The 19,320-nt window shown below is 40.3% G+C and overlaps 1 protein-coding gene across 2 annotated transcripts in view; it reads left to right on the top strand.

Moving 5' to 3' along the window:
* Positions 1–19,320, top strand: part of txndc16 (thioredoxin domain containing 16) — a 120,198-nt gene that overhangs the window by 35,169 nt on the left and 65,709 nt on the right. For both annotated transcript variants that reach the window (XM_043697652.1, XM_043697651.1), the window contains exons 11-12: positions 5,508–5,637; positions 6,889–7,035. In XM_043697652.1, the coding sequence (XP_043553587.1) occupies positions 5,508–5,637; positions 6,889–7,035 (277 nt within the window). The remainder of the gene's footprint in view (positions 1–5,507; positions 5,638–6,888; positions 7,036–19,320) is intronic.

Raw genomic sequence — 19,320 nt, 5'->3', positions numbered from 1 at the left:
TCACGAACTTAATTGAGTGTTTTGAAGAAGTAGCGAAGAGGATTGATGAGGGCTGAGCAATGGACGTGATCTTTAAGGACTTAAGTAAGGCGTTTGACAAGGTTCCTCATGGTAGACTGGTTAGCAAGGTTAGATCACATGGAAAACAGAGAGAACTAACCATTTGGTTGCAGAACCGGCTTGAAGGTGGTGGTGGAGGATTGTTTTTCAGACTGGAGGCCTGTGACCAATGGTATGTCACGAGGATCGTTGCTGGGCCCACTGCTTTTCATTATTCATATGAATGATTTGGATGTGAACATAGGATATGTGCAGATGACACATACCTCAGAGCAGATCAGATGGGCCAATGGACCGAGGAGTGACAGATGAAGTTTAATTTAGATAAATGTGAGGTGCTGCATTTTGGAAAGGCAAATCAGGGCAGGAATTATACACTTAATGGTAAGGTTCTGGGGAGTGTTGCTGAGCAAAGAGATCTTGGATTGCAGGGGCATAGTTCTGTTAAAGTATCTATTCGAGACAGCTCAGCGAATTCCTGATGGACTTGACCCATAAGTCTCTCTTCGTTCATCCTGGAGATCGTACTCTGTGGCAATATGGAATATAAAACTCTTGCAGACAGTTTAATTTAAATTATTACCTTTATTTACCAATGGCATCAATGTTACACTATAACATAGACACCCACAAGCTGGGCTTGAGCTAAGATTCTAAAACCATCAGCAGAGTAGCGGCGCCAGCTCTTACCCCTAAAAGATCTCTCGGGTTACTCCCCTTAATGCTGCAAACAAGCTGTCTTTATACAGAAATCGATATTAAAATTACAAAAACCCTACGTGTCCTTAAGCAGATAAGCAGCAATAAAATGGCAAAAGTTTGCAGAGGAAGAGAAACTCATTGACAGGTCTGAGTACGCTTGACTAATTAAGCTACATGCACATCAAAGTGGAAAATCCTGATCAAGCCAGGCCAAATGGCCAATTGCTTTGGCTAGATAACCTTCCCTTTTAACAGTACATCACAACGAGGGACTAGTCGTAACTATGTGGAAAAGGTCATGAGGTAACCTCGCTCAGCTAACATGTCCAGTATCACTGTCCTACAAATGGCATTTTCTTTTAAAATCATCTTAGATTCCCAGAATGCAAATTAAGTTCATAACCTTCCCAGATCTCGAGCTCCAGGGAACAGCACACAAACATTCAGTCCCTGATAAGCCAGTGCACACTCAAATCAGACCATAACTAATTAAACCTTCCACTAGCTTCCATCCTGTCCCTCTCTCTCTCTCTTTCTTTATCTCTCTGTCTGTGTCCCTTGAACCCTTCAATCAGTGAATGTAATTTACAGAAGAATGTTTTCTCTTTCTCTCTCACACCTGAGCATTTTCCATCTTCCTTATTATGTCAGTTTCTGCCTTTGTGTTTTCCTAGCCTGTAAGGGTAATGAGACATTCACCATTTCCGAATAGTCAAGATGATGGAGTTAGTTTCGTAAATTCAAATCTGCTCAGTGTGGTATACATGGAAACGTATCAGGATTGTTCTATTACATGCATATTCCACTCAGCTTATTAACTTATAAGTTGTTTTCCAATTGAATGTGAGTTTTGTTAAGAGTCTTTGATATAACCGTAATTTTAGTTATCCAACATCCTGCTGTGAAATATGAAGTAGGCTGGGTCTATTTTCCCTGGAGCATTGGAGGCTGAGGGGTGCCCTTAATAGAAATTTATAAAATCATGAGGGGCATGGATAGGGTAAATATTCAAGGTTTTTTCCCTGGGCTGGGGGAGTCTAAAACTAGAGGACATAGGTTTAAGATAAGAGGGGAAAGATATAAAAAGGACCTAAGGGAGAACTTTTTCATGGAGAGGGTGATGCATGTATGGAATGAACTGCCAGAGGGAGTGATGGAGGCTAGTACAATTACAAGATTTAAAAGGCACCTGAAGGGGTTTATGAATAAGAAGGATTTAGAGGAATGTGGGCCAAATCCTGGCAAATGGAACAATATTTATTTAGGATATCTGGTCAGCATGGGTGAGTTGGACCGAAGGGTCTGTTTCCATGCTGTACATCTCTATGACTGTATGTCGCATAGTTTGTGCACTGACAAGCCATTTAGAGTGCAGGACACTTCTGATCATGTACTTAGGTAGAGATTAGCAAGTGTAAATAAGCAGTAATTCTTCAGAAAAGATTTACAAGGCTATTGACAGGGTAGAAGGGTTTGAGCTACAGGGAGAGCCCAAATAGGCTGGGGCTATTTTTCCTAGAATGTTGGAGGCTGAGGGGTGACCTTATAGAAGGCCAGTGCTCAGTAAGAACACAAAAGGAGAATTTCCGTCAACAGAATGGAAGACCTGAGCTCAGCTAGGGGGAGTATGTGGTGGACGGGGTGGCGTGAGGGTAGTAGCGGGGGAATATGTAGACTTACAAAGCAAATGAATCAGAGTGGACAGAAAAGAATGGAAAACATTAAAGAAAAGCTACCAATAGTAATGAAGGGTGGAAAAAAAGGTCAAAATTAATGGCTGTTTGCTTAAGTGCAAGACAAGATAAACGAATTATTGAAGCTAGGTATTAGGAAGGCTGATGAGGAGTAGTACAGCTTCGCTTTGATTGTCTCAGACCTCTGTAAGGCTACACTGGAGTATTATGAGCAGTTTTGGTGTCCTTATCTCAGGAAATATGTTATTGCCAGAGAGAGAATACAACAAAATTTCTTTAGACCTGTTCCTGGCATGAAGGGTCAGTCCAATGAAGAAACATTGGGCAAACTGGGCCTGTATTCTCCAGAGTTTCACGGAATGAAAAGTGAGTTTATTGAAACCTGCAAAAAATCTTTAAGATGTTTTCCCTGGATTTTATGGGAGTCTAAAACCCAGGAGCCAAGATTAAAAGTAATGTGGATGCCAAGTTAATCAGAGATGAGTTGAAGTTATTTTACCCAGAGTGTTGTCAATGTTTAGAATTTTCGACCACAGTCTTTGAGTATGTTTACAGTTGAGAATGATCAATAGATTTCTGATCATCAGTGACATACACAGTTGTAAGGGTGGGATGAGTAAAAGTGTTTGATCAGCCATGATCATATTGAATAGTGGGGTAGGCATGATGGTCTGAATGGCCTACTTATAAGGAGATCAAAGCCAGGAATGAAATATTTAGGGGAACATGACTTTTCAAAACGCAAGCAGGAAGGGAGGTGTGGTGAGTTAACTTTGTTAGTATGGTTACAAGAAATCACCCAGGTGCAAATGAGTTGGAATCCATATGGTGGATATAAGAAATAAGACGTGGAGGAAGGCACTGATGGGAGAAGTCTACAGACACTAGCTGTTCTGTAGGACAGAGAATAAGTCAGAAAATGATGAGGACGTGAAAAACAGTAGTACATTGATAATGGGTAACTTTAATCTCCATGTAGATTTGAAAAATTAAATTAGCAAAGGTAGCCAGTAGTAAGAATTCATAGAGTGTATTTGGAGCAATTTTCAAGAGCAATCTGTTGTAGATCCAACCAGGAATCAGTCTATTTTGGATCTGGTGTTGTGTAATGAGGTAGTTTTGATAAATGATCGCAGAATAAAAAAATCCCCTGGGGAACAGGTACCGTAGCATGGTAGAACTTAGGATTCAGTTTGAGATTGAGGAACTTTGGTTGGAATCAACAATGCTGAACCTAAATAAGGGTAATTATTTCAAAGAAGTAATCACAGTAACAAAAAGAGCAATACTTATAAAGCAATGATTCAGCCCATCCTCTTCAGGACACCAGCTCACAATTTCTGGTGAACTGATAATAAGACAATGAGATGAAGGAACAGAAAGGGGCCATTGACCCATCAATTCTACTTTACCATTCAATGACATCATGGCTGATCTGACACCCTTAATATTACTTCCCTGTCTTTTCACTGTAACCCTTGATTCTCTTACTGATTAAAAATCTGTCTCAGCCTTGTATATACTTAATAATTCAGCCTCTACAGCCCTGTACTGCAAGAAAAAGAACTTCCTCATCTGTCTTAAATAGACAACACCTTATTTTGAAACTATGCCCTTTGATCCTAGGCTTTCCCACACTGGAAAACCAGTCTCTTCCTTTACCCTGTTACTTCCCTAAGAACTGGTATGTTGCAAAACGGTCACCTCTCATTCTTCTACATTCCAGTGAGTACAGGCCCAACCCACTCAATCTCCATTTATAAGAAAATCTCTCCATAGGCAGAATCAACCTAGTGAATCTTCTCTGATCTGTCTCCAGTGTCAGATAAGAGGATCAGAAGCATTTCATGGTATTCCAGGTGTAGTCTAAATTGCATAATTTTAGCAAGACCTCCTATATTTATTGGCTAATTTGAAACAAAGGCCAATTTTCCACTTGCCTTCTCTGTTATCCACTGAACCTGAATGCTAGCTTTTTGTGAGCCATAAACGAGGACTGAAACTCCTCTGTGCTGTAGCATTATGCAGCCTTTCCTCAATTAAACATCATCCAGCTTTTCTATTCTTTCTGCTGAAGTGCATAACATCCCATTTTTCCACATTATATTCCATCTGCCAAGGTATTTCATTCACTTAACCTGTTGATATCCCTCACCTCTATGACTTCATGGTCATCCTCGTTACTTGACTTCCCACTACCTTTGTCTCATCATTTACATTAGTACATTTACATTACTTGTCAAAGTCATTAATATACATCATATCCATAACATACTACCCCATTACCATGGATTCCTCTTATTAAGTAGTTCAATGTGCAATGCCTTTTTGGAATCTAAATATTTTACAACTATTAGTTCCCTTTTATCTTAAGTGCTAGTTACCTCCTTGAAGAACTGCAATAAATTTGTCAGCTCTTCATGACACCATTCTGACTCTACTTGAGTATATTATGTACTTCTGAGTGCTCTATTATTACATCCTGTATGATAGACTCTTAACATTTTTCCAGTGACAGGTGTTAAGCTAACTGGCATATTATTGCATTTTCTTTTGTCTCCTTCCCTTTTTGAGTAAGGCTGCCTTCTTGAACAGTTGCAGTCCATGTGCTGTAGGTGCACCCAAAGTGGTGTTTGGGAGATGGTTCCATGATTTTAACCCAACGTAAGTCATGGAGTAATTACACAGTTCCAGGTTAGACTGGTGTGTGGCTTGGAGGGGAGCTTGTGGTGGTGTTCCCTTGTGTCCACTATCCTTTTTTTTCAATGTGTTAGAGATTACATGTTGGTCTGATCTTATGGTGGAAGAAAAGCCATTGATTGAAGCAGCTGAAGATAGTTGAGCATAAGTTACTGCCCAGAGGAAAATCCTGTGGTAATATCATGAAACAAAATTGTGCATGAATATGAATAGTGGCTTTTATTTTCCTATAACATTGAAACATTCACCAAAAGTTAATTTTTAAAAGCTAAAAACTAGATCATTTCTGTGTTTAACTATTCGTTAATCCATAGAAATTGGTTTTGTTTGAATTCTGTCATGTTTCTTTAGGACTTACCCATCAATTACTTGGTTATATCATCTGTTGAAGAAATTGTCGATCTTGTCAAAGGTGAAGTGAAAAATGTGTCCAACGGCGTTAAAGATGAAGAAGAGGAAAATGAAGATTTGGATTTCATAGGTATGGTGAAGTACAGTTAGATACAAAAGAGCAAAATCTATTGACAACTTCACACATGGAGAATAATGAATAACCTTTCATTTTCCATCTTGTGTTTGATATCATAAGAGAAGAATGTAAGTTCATAATGTAAATGCATTGTATTACTAGGTAGCATCTACTAAAAGTCATTCAGCATATTCAAACCTCAGGACTTCCTGTTAAGTAAATAACTGTAGGCAGAGTAAGAATTCTTCTTCACGAAAGCATATTTTAAAACCACAATAATGCCATTTCATAAGATATACTCTATTCAAAAATGTTAATGCTTTTTGCATGTCTTCTCACACACTTGGTATTCCCTTTTTTAAGAATAATAGGAAAGTGGTAAAAAGATTCCTGGGGTGACTTTTTATGATGTGCATCCTCAATGCTCCTTCTGTGGCTACCTCAGCAATGTCTGACCCAGAGGTCTGGATCCTACCACTGCACCACAAGGCCCCCTTCAGAAATGTCATGCTAATAAAGAGATTGAGGGTACTATTGACAATAAAATAGATCTGAATTGTTTTATTTGTAACAGAGATGCATATGCTACATATTCATCACTTATTAAGTAGGTTCCCATTAGTACGTTTTCTATTATTTATGCTTAAAGAAGGATGAAATAAGAATATAAAGTACTACATCTCAGCAAGTCAACCAGAACAAATCCATTTGTTTGCAGAACTGGAATGATTCTTTATTATAATATTTATTTCAACATAATGTATTATATTTTGATGGAATATTTTTATATTATATTATATTATATTATATTATATTTTGTGCAGATTGTTTCCTTTGTATTTTCATGTTGAATTTTGCTGGTTGATTGTGTACCTCTGGGATCAAATAATCAAAATGTGGCATTATTCTCAGCATCCTCCTGCTGAACAATGTACTATCATAGTTTCCTGAGATTAGAATAATCATTCCTTTTAGAAAAGGGTAAAGCAAATAACTTTTGAATAAGGTTAACACGCACTTGCACACATGTCAAATGAGCATCCCAGACAAAATGGCAGTGGTTGCTGGTTTAGCGTTGCTACTTCTTTGAGGTATCCAGGAAAGTCACTTTCGATGATCTGTGGTGTCTTCACAACTAGTAGCAAAATGTTGTTTTACCGACAGTGTATGTATTAAGATGCTTACAAAATTATGAAGGATGAATGCACGATTAGGAAAAATGTTTATTTCCATTGGGTCTGAAAATTTTTTTCTGTGGTTCAGGTATTCAAGATGATGAAGTGGCAGAAGCTATCAGCGCATACATGTGGAAAGAGCATGATCTAGGCTTAATTCAAGCACTAACAGACATTAGCTTTCCTACAATCTTAGAAACAATTCCCCACGTGGTGGTGCTGTTCTACACTGCTTGTAAGTACTGGGGCATTTTATAGATACAAGCTGCTAAATAGAATTAACTTATTAAAAGATGAAGTGAAAAGAATTCCTGGGCTAAGCATTAAATTACAAAGTTTGAACAAAAATGAATTTCAGCTGTCAAGAGCAATGAAAAATGATTGGGTACAATATGCAGAGCTGAACACAAAACAAATTAAATGTTTGTGTTTTTTATTAATAAGCAAATTATGTTAGATATGTTGTGAAGGGTGATATGATTGGCTAATTTAACTAGATGGAGCAAATAAATAGTGACTGTTAATCCTTTTGGTGTTTATCTACAATCATTTATACAGCAAATATCCCTGATTTCTTTTGATTAGGCTGGTTGTAGATTTTTTTCCCCAGGTGTCAGTTGTACATGTATGTGCAGCATTTTTTTTTCCGATTTTCAATTTTCTCCTGATGTTCGTGATTTGTACTAAGGTGAAGTTCCACAAGTTATATTGGCAGTCCTCCTGTAGCTTCCCTTAGTCAGTGTTCTTAATTAGATAAAGCCTTATGACAGCTGTAATCAAATTGTTCATGTCATATCATGGTAATGAATTGATGTCGATCACATCATTTGTGAATTACTAATAACATTACTGTTAGAGAATGAAAGTACACATTTCTGGCACATTTGCTGTAGTTATGATTAATGAATTTGAAATGAAACAGTAAGCAACATTTTTGTGGATAAATTTACCCCATGTATGGGGTGTATACAGAATTTAATGAGACAGTATATATTTTTATGACCATGTTTCCCACACATTTTGAATGCTATTACAAAAGTATGTTCCTGTTAACGTCCTGTGTATTTCTGGTAATATACACAAAGTCCTGTGCCAGATAACAACAATGAGATTAATGTGCAGAGTCGAAACCTTGAATTTGTTCCTCTAATTTATGTCGGCTATCATAATTTATTTATTAATTCTAGCTAGATTAACTGCATTCATATCTGCATTCCATAACTCTGCCTATTTTCGGTCTTAGTCAATATTTTCCATGCAGTTGTTGTCTATAGGTTCTTGTGGCAGGTGATCTCGTGTCAAGATAGACCCTACTGAGCTGTCTTATGCCATTCTGACACATCTGTCAGCCTCGACTGACCACGCTTTCTGCTGTCATCCATTTTGCCCTCTACAAGAGACCTCTAGAGTGTTTCAGTTCCGATTAAGTGGCTAAAAGATTGATGTTCTCTTTTCTACTTGTCTACTTAGAAATCTTTTTGCTCTTAATTTTAAGTACATCTTTATTTACCTTATAATGTGTATAACTGTACAGACAGTCTACCTAAACATTTATTTCAAATTTCTGCAGGAATGCTAGTGTTGAGAATGAACGTGCAGTAAAGATATTTTGTTATGCTTATATACAGTTAACTTAAATGTAAATAATGTGTGAAGCAATGCAGAAATACACCTCTTCTGCCATTTGTTAACAATTTTTTAAGCAATGTTTGTGGTCTTTCAGTTTTGAAATTTTAACTGAAGTGTTTTTTATAATATGAAACCTAAAATAAGTTATTTTTGTGCGGGATTAATTATTTAAAAAACCTTCATATTCAGTCTCTAATTCCATTGTTGGCTAGTATCCCAGCCAAATGGCCAGCCTAACCATTCCATATCAGATTATGGATTGACCGCAGAAGACATAGTAATTGAGTTCAGAGCCTCTCCACATCCAATGATCACACATATTTTTTCCAGGATTGGTTATTGCGAGGAGTGACAGATGGAGTTTAATTTAGATAAATGTGAGGTGCTGCATTTTGAAAAGGCAAATCAGTGCAGGAATAATACACTTAATGTTAAAGTCCTGGAGAGTGTCGCTGAACAAAGAGTCGTGAGGTGCGGGTTCATAGGTCCTTGAAAGTGGAGTCACAGGTAGATAGGATAGTGAAGAAGTGTTGCTTTTATTGATCAGAGCATTGAGTACAGGAGTTGGAAGATCATGTTGCGGCTGTACAGGTCATTGGTTAGGCCACTATTGTCGGAGTGCATTTAATTCTGGTCTCCCTGATACGGGAAGGATGTTGTGAAACTTAAAAGGGTTCAGAAAAGATTTACAAGGGGATTTCCGGGGTCGGAGGGTTTGAGCAATGGGGAGAGGCTGAATAGATTAGGGTTATTTTCCCTGGAGTTTTGGAGGCTGAGAGGTGACCTTGTAGAGGTTTATAAAATCATGACGCGCATGGATAGGATAAATAGACAAGGTATTTTCCCTAGGATAAGGAATCCAAAACTAGAGGGCAATGTTCACAGTGACAGGTGAAAGATTTAAAAAGGACCTAAGGGGCAACTTTTTTTACGCAGAGGGTGGTGCTTGTATGGAATGAGCTGCCAGAGGAAGTGGTGGAGGCTGGTACAATTACATTTAAAAGGTATCTGGATGGGTATATGAGTAGGGAGTGTTTAGAGGATATGGGCCAAGTGCTGGCAAATGAGACTAGGATATCTGTTCAACATGGACGAGTTGGACCAACTCATGCTGTACATCTCTATGACTCTACAATGCTAATTATGGGGTTTGCTGATTTGTTTCCTGCCTTCTGTTAATCCAGGAATGCTGCAACTAATTCTCTTACAGTGTCAATGACTGTCAATGACAGGGTGAATGCAGTTAGTATGTTCCCGATGATCGGGAGTCTAGAACCAGAGGTCACAGTCTGAGGATATGGCAGTCATTTAGTACTGAGATGAGGAGAAATTTCTTCCAGACTATGGTGAATCTATGGAATTCTCAACCATAGGAAGTGGTTGAGGCTAAAACATTGGGATGTATTCAAGAAGGAGTTTGTAGCGAGGTCAGCCAAATGGACCTCAAAGAATATGAATTCCTCGATTGGGACTGTTAATCTGCTGCACTCAGGGAGCCCTGGCTGACTGATAGAAACAAACATGACAGACGTTCTGTTCATTCTGAGAGCTGACTCTGAGGAAACAGGATCAGTGTCAAGGGCTTTCCACATGTAAATAAAGGGTGACCTGGTGACAAGATACTGCTGTCTGTGGAGTTGTTTCAGAGTTTGATTTTGTTCTTAGGGGTAAAGGGATCAAAGAATATGGGAAAAGGTGGGAACAAGTTACTGTGTTGGATGATCAGCCATGTTGATACTGAATGGCAGAGTAGGATTGAAGTTCTGGATGTAGGTTTGCTCGCTGAACTGGAAGGTTCATTTCCAGATATTTCGTCACCTTACTGGGTAACATCTTCAGTGGGCCTCCAGGCAAAGCACTGTTGATAATTCCTGCTTTCTATTTATATATTTGGGTTTCTTTGGACTGGTGATATCATTTCCTGTGGTGGCATCATTTACGGTGGTGATGTCACTTCCTGTTCTTTTTTCTCCGGGGGTGGTAGATGGGGTCTAACTTGATGTGTTTGTTGGTAGAGTTCTGGTTGGAATGCCATGACATCATCACAGGAAATGATATCACCAACCCAAAGAAACCCAAACATATAAATAGAAAGCAGGAATTATCAAAGTGCTTTGCCCAGAGGCCCATTGAAAATGTTACCTAGGAGGGTGACGAAATGTCTGGAAACATACCTTCCAACTCAGTGAGCAAACCTACAAGTACAAATATTACAACAAGTACAAAACAATACAATCCAAAACAATACAAAAACAAACACAAGTGAAAAAAACCCAACCTACCCTCAGGTACAAATGTATAAACACATATAGAAAACTATACAATAAAAAACCCCAAACTGGCTATTTAACTAAATAAATAATAACCAACAAAAAACTAATAAAGAGTAATAACTCAGCCTAGCCAACCAAAACGCTCATAAGTTCACAGTTCCTCCTCCCTGTATATTGGACTCATAAAACCCAAGCATTACAACTATATAAAGTGTGGCAGATAAATCTGTGTCCAGGTATTCCAAAAAGGGCTGCCACATCTTATAAAAATTCTCAGTTTTGTGGGGTACCATATTTGTGAGAAAATCCAAGGGAATATGCTCCATAACAATCTTCCGCCAAACCGACAGGCCCGGGGGATTTTCGGATATCCAGCCTAGCAAGATATTCTTTCTTGCACAGAACATGAGAATATTGAAAAGTATTTTCTTATGTTCGTCTGCAGGGAATACAGTGGGCAGGCCCAAAATGAGAGAGATAGGGTCCTTCTCCACCCTTAGACCCAAAGTCCTCTCCATTGCGCCCGCCACAGCACTCCAATATGTTTGAAGCCTATCACAAGACCAAAGACAATGGGTAAGAATGCCCGTGGACTCTTACTTTGCACTTGGGACATGCTGAAGGTATCCCTGGTTTAAATTTTGACAAATGGTCCAGAGCCAAATGGACCCTGTGGGAACCTTCAACTGTAAAGCATGAGTCCTATTGCAAATGGATATCTTCCTTGCATTCTCCCAAATATTCTCCCATGCCTCTGAGGAAACTTCAACGCCCAGCTCTCTCTCCCACACCTTGCAGAGTCGATCAAACTCATCTGAGGGGGCAGAAAGTGTACTTTTATCACTTAGCACCCCCTTGTCTCTCTGTCAAATTTGTAGGGATCTGTCAAAAAATGAAAGAGGTCTCTATTAGATAACTCGTACTTCTGTATTAACTGTATTGACTGTATTACGTCTCCCTCAAATAATTGCCAGTGCAAAACATACCCCTAGCTGCCCAGTGTTTAAAACCTGAATCTCTCATTCCCGCTTGAAAACCTAGCATACTCACTAAAGGTGTAAACAAAGATGTTTTGCCAATATTGCCTTCCCTTTACCAAATTGCCCTCCATGCTTTAACAGTATTGATGACTATTGGGTTATGGCAGTATTCCCTAACTGTCCTCATTTTGTCCAAAAACAGCAAACTGGTAAGGGGGCACCTGGGAGGCTTCGATACCTAGCCATTTTGAAAGAGGATCTCCACAAACTCAAGCACTCATGTAGGACCAAAGCGTTCTTAATTGGTAATTTTTAATGTCCGGAAAGTCCACTCCCCCCCATCTGTGAGGCAGTTGCAGTTTAGCTAATTTAATGAGGAGCCACTTACGGTGCCAAATAAAGGAACTGATCCAGCCGTTCAGCCTCCTGAATGTTTGCTTACTGAAAATCGGGGGAACGACCGTATAGAGTATTGCAAACGGGGGGAGTATATTCATCTTAATAAGCGCTATCCGACCCAACCACGAGACCGGAAGTGCCTCCCATCTTTGAAGGTCTCCTAAAGTTTAATTTTATCAAATAATTAGTTAAAATTGTCTTTGAACAGCTGATCCAGAACTGGAGTAATGAATGTGCCCAAATACACAAAACCCCGCTGTGACCTCCTAAATAGGAATCTATAGTCGCCCTCAAGACTAGCTCCTTCGTAAGACCACCCAATGGCATAGCCTCTGATTTCGCAAAATTAATCTTATACCCTGAAAAGTGCCAAACACGTGAACGCATTGTATCAGGCGAGGCACTGAAACTGCTGGATTTGTCACAAAAAGTAGGACAGTGTCTGCATACAATGAAATCTTATGTAATTTTGACCCCGCTTCTAGAGCTGATGTATTGAGATCCCATGAATGGCCTCCGCCAATGGTTCAATCACCAGCGTAAAAAGCAGTGGCGAGAGGGGACAGCCCTGCCAGCTGCTCCTAAAAATAATAAACTGCTTGTTCGTACCCCATTGGTGATGACCCCTGCGAGAGCACCACGATAGAGAACCTTTACCCATCTAATAAAGACTTCACCCAAACCAAACCACTCCAGAGTATAGAAAAAGTACTACCATTCAACTCAGTCAATTGCCTTCTCTGCATCTAGAGAAATCACCAATTCCTGTATTGACTGTTGTTGACATGCTTGAATTACATTTAGCAGCCTCCTAACATTATTGGAGTGAAATGGGCCTGTATGAAGCACAGTCTTCTGGGTCCTTCCCTTTTTTAAGGCTAAGTGAAATATTGGCCAGTCTCAGAGATGTTGGGAGACAATCATGACTCTATGAGTCATAAAATATATTGAACATCGGGCCTGACAGTATACTTATAAATTCCTTATAGAATTCACTGGGAAGTCCACCAGGACCGGGCGCCTTTCCACTCTGAAGTTGCCTCACAGCTTCCTGCACTTCTTGCTCTGATAAGGGCATTGAGAAAGGACTCTTGTTTAGGGATCGTACTCGGGAGCTTCAGATCCTTAAAAAAAGGCTCCATTTTGTCCAGCTCCCCCTCACAATCCTCAGATTGGTAGTAAAATCTCTAGAACGCTATATTAATCTTTTTAGAATCACATGCTAGGTTCCCAGACCCTTCACTAATCACTGTTTTGGCTTGAGGGGCACTCCTTTTCCTGGAAAGATACGCTATGTATTTGCCTGGCTTGTCACCATGCTCGTATAACCTTTGCTTTGCAAAAGCCAGCTCCTTCTTTGCTGTCTGTGTGAGCACGGAATTTAGTGCAGACTGCAGTGACGTAAACCTCTGTAGTTTGACCAATGAGGGTCTGTCAAAGTAAGGGAAAAAGTGAGGACTGCAGATGCTGACTGAAGAAGGGCTTATGTGGAATAGGAAATAATTAACCCCTGGCATAGGCTTTGGCAGTTTCCCAAAGGATGGATGAACTACCAACCGAGCCTAAGTTGATGTCTAGGAACGCCCGAAATTCCCTAGAGAAATACTCCACAAATTTATTATCCTTGAGGATGAAGGGATCCATTCGCCAGTGCCTCGAACCCATTGTAATGTCCTTAATCATAACCATAAGGTACACTGGAGCATGAGCAGAGATGGTAATATTACCAATCGTACAAGATGCCACTAAATCCAGAGTTGCTGCAGGGGTCAGAAAAAGACCAATCCTGGTGTGACATCTGTGCGGATTGGAGAAAAACATAAAATCCCTGCCTGTAGAGTGGAGACGCCTCCAGACATCCACCAACCCTAACTCCCCAAACAGACCCATTAACTGTTTAGTTTGTACAGAGGGTATCGAGGGACCTTTGGGCAACCTGTCTACTCTGAGATCCATGAGACAGTTAGAATCTCCCCCTATAATGATGTGCCGGAACTCGAGACTTATCAGTTTAGAAAATGCATCTACCAAAAATTTAAGAGGATGAGCTGGAGGGCAATAAACATTTGAAACACCATATTATTCCCCATTACTCAAGGCTTGAAGAACTACAAACCTCCCGTGTGTGTCTTAACACACACTCACAATTTAAATGGAAGATTCTTCCTGACCAATATAGCCCCTCCCCTACCTCTGGCATTAAATGATGAAAAATAAACTCAGTCAAAGCCATTCTGCTGTAATTTCAGATGCTCCTTGTCATCCAAGTGTGTCTCCTGTTACAAAGCAATATCCACCCTGATGAAGGGCATTTGCCCGAAACGTTGATTCTTCTGCTCCTCGGATGCTGCCTGACCTGCTGTGCTTTTCCAGCACCACACTCTTTACTCTAATCTCCAGCATCTGCAGTTCTCACTTTCGCCCTGTTTCTTAAATCCTCAAGACATGGGGAGCAAACCCCAAAAAACTTTGAACATCGCATAACAGGATGGCTTATCCTGTTTGGTCATAATCTGGTGCAATACTATGAACAGTAATGCTCATAGGAAAGAGCACATTTCTGATTTTACACCTAGAGCCAATTGTATGATGCTGGTCTCCTATGGACACAGGCGTAATCTCAATAAAGTTTCATAGGAAGTCCCAATCATGAAAAGGATACACGTTTCGAGAATAGTAACTCTGGAGTCCTGAACATTTTGGGTTCACTGTTGTGGGGTAAAGGAAGAATTTGAACTAGCTTATAAATTTTGCAGTTATGTTGTGACTCAAAGCAATTTACGGCCACTGAAGTACTTTAGAAGTGTACTCGCTGTTGTGATGTGCAACTGTGAAAACCAATTTGAATAGACAAGGTCATACCATTGGCTGTGAAGTAATGACGTCTTTTAGCGACGTAGGTTAAAGGATATGTATTAGCCAGAACACTGGAGAACGCACTCGTTTTGTAACATAAACAGAAAGTCAAATAGAAACGCAACAGAATCTCTCCATCTCTTCAAAATGGGGATTCTTGTGTCCACCTGAGAAGGCTGATGGTGTTAGAACATAGAACATTGTAGCATAGTACCGGCCTTTCAGCCCTCGAGGTTGTGTCAACCTTTTATCCGACTCCAAGATCAAACTAACCTAGATAGCCTTCATTTTACTATCATCCATGTGCCTATCCAAGGGTCGTTTAAATGTTCCTAATGTATATGACTCTACTACCACCGCTGGCAGTGCATTCTACACACCTACCACTCTCTGTGTCAAGAACCTACCTCTGACATCTCTTCTAAGTCACCTAAAAATTATGCCCCCTTGTGGTAGCCATTTCTGTCCTCGGAAAAAGCCTCTGACTATTCACTGTATCTGCCTCTCATCATCTTGTACACTTCTATCAAGTCACCTCTCATCCTTTGCTTCAATGAGAAAGCCCTAGCTCCCTCAACCTCTCTTCACAAGACATGCCCTCCAATCCAGGAAGCATCCTGATAAATCTCTGCACCTTCTCTAAAGCATCCACATCCTTCCTATAATGAGGCAACCAGAACTGAACACACTATTCCAAGTATGGTCTAACCAGGGCTCTATAGAGCTGCAGCATAACGTTTTGACTGTTGAATTCAGAGTGCTGGTCCTGAATGAATGCTTATTAAGGGAATAAAATGGGCCACCAAGTATGGGCCAAACTAGGTTTAGATAGCAGATTTCCTGTCCTGGAGGACATCCATGAACCAGATGGAATTTTATGATAGTCCAATTGTTTCAGGATCAGTCATTCTTAGACTAGTTTATATTTCCAGATTTATTAATTAGTTGTATTTCATTTCCACCGGCTGACTTGGTGGCATTTTAAACCCTTCTCTGAGGTGGGTGTCTGGTTTATGAATCAAATAATGTGACCAAAATGCCATCATCCTGAGTACCATCTGCTTCAGTCAGCCAGAGACGACTGGTGAGCTTTGATTTGGAGAGCAGAGCCAGATGCATGATGTAGCCTGTATCGCTTGATTTCCAGATTTTGTATTTCATTAGAAAATATTGATTCATATCCATATTATGAACGATAAATTCAAGGTCAAGAGTTACCTTCTTAAATGTTGCAGCCTGTATGGTGTAGGTATTACAAAGTGCAGTAAGATAGGGAGTTCCAGGATACTGACCCAGCAACAGTGAAAGAGTAGCAATATATTTGCAAGTCAGAATGATGAGTGACATTGATAGAAACGCTTATATGGGGGTTTTCTCATGCACCTGGTCTTGCTCTTCTAGGTAGTAGATGTCGGAGGTTTGAAAAGTGCTGTGGATAGACCTTGGTGATTTGCACCACTACATTTTGTTGATGTGTTGACACAGTGCAGCGTTGGTGGAGGGATTGAATGTTTATTGCATTTTCATATTTGGGAATTTTTGACTGCTTCACATAAGTTTCATTACAAGTGCTAATGTGGTTTCTGCTTCACATAAATACGAAAGATTACAGTCAAAGTCTGGAGTCAAGTGATAGCCAAGTGAAGAGAAGTGAGTTCCCTGAAGCTGTCTTGTCTTCGTGCTTCATTTTGAAATGGCATGGAATAAGAGTCCAGATTATAGTCCATTGATCTTCCTAGGCACATTTTAATAATGTCTTGATTTAAACATTGAAAGTCAGGGTTCTTGTCCTCCTGAATGTTTTGTTTGCAGAATGCTCTGTGCACGTTATTAAGCTTGTGCAGACATCTTTGGCAGCATGCTTAGGTTTGCAGGCAGGCAGACCTCATGTAATGTAAACAAGGTTTTGCATAATTGGAATTTGAGTGTAAATAGTGACAAAATACAAAATAAATAATGACTTAACAACCAATGTTGAAGCCAAACAAAGTGAATCAGCAGTTACTTTGATAGACACTGGCTTGTTTCTAAATATGTGCGTATAATTGTAATTGAAGGCATATAAGGTTTCAATGTCACCACTTTTGCTTCTTTCTGATGTGCAATTTTGTTTTATCAACATGTTTGATTATGATGCACTTCCATGGCAGGTGGCACTTGAACCTGAGCTTTCTGGCTCAAAGATAGGGACAATACAATTGTGCCACAAGCAATCACATGCAGTTATATTGTCATTTGTGTTTCCCATGCTTCCTGGAATTTCCTGGCATCTTCCTGGAATGGACTGTGGACCTTCTATCCACTACTGCTAACGTAGGGTAATAGAGTCTTAGAGATGTACATCATGGAAACAGACCCTTCGGTCCAACTCGTCCATGCCGACCAAATATCCCAACCCAATCTAGTCCCACCTGCCAGCATCCGGCCCATTTCCCTCCAAGTCCTTCCTATTCATATATCCATCCAGATGCCTTTTAAATGTTGCAATTGTACCAGCCTCCACCACATCATCTGGCAGCTCATTCCATACACATACCACCCTGTGCGTGAAGAAATTGTTCCTTAGGTCTCTTTTATATCATTCCCCTTTCACCCTAAACCTTTGTCCTCTAGTTCTGGACGCCCCCACTCCAGGGAAAAGACCTTGTCTATTTACTTTATCCATGCCCCTCATGATTTTGTAAACCTCTATAAGGTCATCCCTCAGCCTCCAACGCTCCAGGGAAAACAGCCCCAGCATATTCAACCTCTCCCTGTCGCTCAAATCTTCCAACCCTGGCAACATCTTTGTAAATCTTTTCTCAACCCTTTCAAGTTTCACAACATCCTTCCAATAGGAAAGAAACCAGAAATGCACACAATATTCCAAAAGTGGCTTTACCAATGTCCTGTACAGCCACAACATGACCTCCCAACTCCTGTACTCAATACTCTGACTAATAAAAGAAAGCATACCAAACACCTTCTTCACTATCCTACCTACCTGTGACTCCACTTTCAAGGAGCTATGAACCTGCACCCCAAGGTCTCTTTGTTCAGCAACACTCCTTAGGACCTTACCGTTAAGTGTATAAGTCCTGCTAAGATTTGCTTTCCCAAAATACAGATTTATCTGAATTAACCTCCATCTGCCACTTCTCAGCTCATTGGCCCATCTGATCAAGATCCTGTTGTAATCTGAGGTAACCTTCTTTGCTGTCCACTACACCTGCAATTTTGGTGTCATCTGCAAATTTACTAACTATAAATGTTGCAATTGTACCAGCCTCCACCACATCATCTGGCAGCTCATTCCATACACATACCACCCTGTGCGTGAAGAAATTGTTCCTTAGGTCTCATGCTCACATCCAAAACCTTTATATAAATGACGAAAATCTAGTGACTCCAGCACCGACTCTTGTGGCACTCTGCTAGTGACAGGCCTCCAGTCTGAAAAACAACCCTCCACCACCACCCTCTGTCTTCTACCTTTGAGCCAGTTCTGTATCCAAATAGCTAGTTCTCCCTGTATTCTATGAGATCTAACCTTGCTCATCAGTCTCCCATGAGGAACCTTTTCAACCACCTTACTGAAGTCCACATAAACCACATCCACCGCTCTGCCCTCATCAATCCTCTATGTTACTTCTTCAAAATATTCAATCAAGTTTGTGAGATATGATTTCCCACCCACAAAGCCATGTTGACTATACCTAATCAGTCCTTGCCTTTCCAAATACATGTACATCCTGTCTCTTAGGATTCCCTCCACCACCAACGTCAGGCTCACTGGTGTATAGTTCCTTGGCTTGTCCTTACCACCCTTCTTAAACAGTGGCACCATGTTAGCCAACCTCCAGTCTTCTGGCACCTTACCTGTTACTATCAATGATACAAATATCTCAGCAAAGGGCCCAGCAATCACTTCTCTAGCTTCCCACAGATTTCTAGAGTACACCTCATCAGGTCCTGGGATGTATCCACCTTAATGCGTTTCAAGACATCCAGCACTTCCTCCTCAGTAATATGGACATTTTTCAAGATGTCACCATCTATTTCCACATTCTATATCCACAGTAAACACTGATGCAAAATACTCGTTTAGTATCTCCTCCATCTCCTGCAGCTCCATACAAAGGCCACCTTGCTGATCTTTGAGGGGCCCTATTGTCTTCGAGGAGAAAGTGAGGGCTGCAGATGCTGGAGATCAGAACTGAAAATGTGTTGCTGGAAAAGCGCAGCAGGTCAGGCAGCATCCAAGGAAGAAGAGAATCGACGTTTTGGGCATAGAAGGGCTTATGCCCGAAACGTCGATTCTCCTGTTCCTTGGATGCTGCCTGACCTGCTGCGCTTTTCCAGCAACACATTTTCGGGCCCTATTGTCTCCCTAGTTACTCTTTT

The sequence above is a fragment of the Chiloscyllium plagiosum genome, chromosome 10 (genome assembly GCF_004010195.1).
Source record: "Chiloscyllium plagiosum isolate BGI_BamShark_2017 chromosome 10, ASM401019v2, whole genome shotgun sequence".
NCBI classification, from domain to species: Eukaryota; Metazoa; Chordata; class Chondrichthyes; order Orectolobiformes; family Hemiscylliidae; genus Chiloscyllium; species Chiloscyllium plagiosum.
This window is presented reverse-complemented; position numbering and strand designations above follow the sequence as displayed.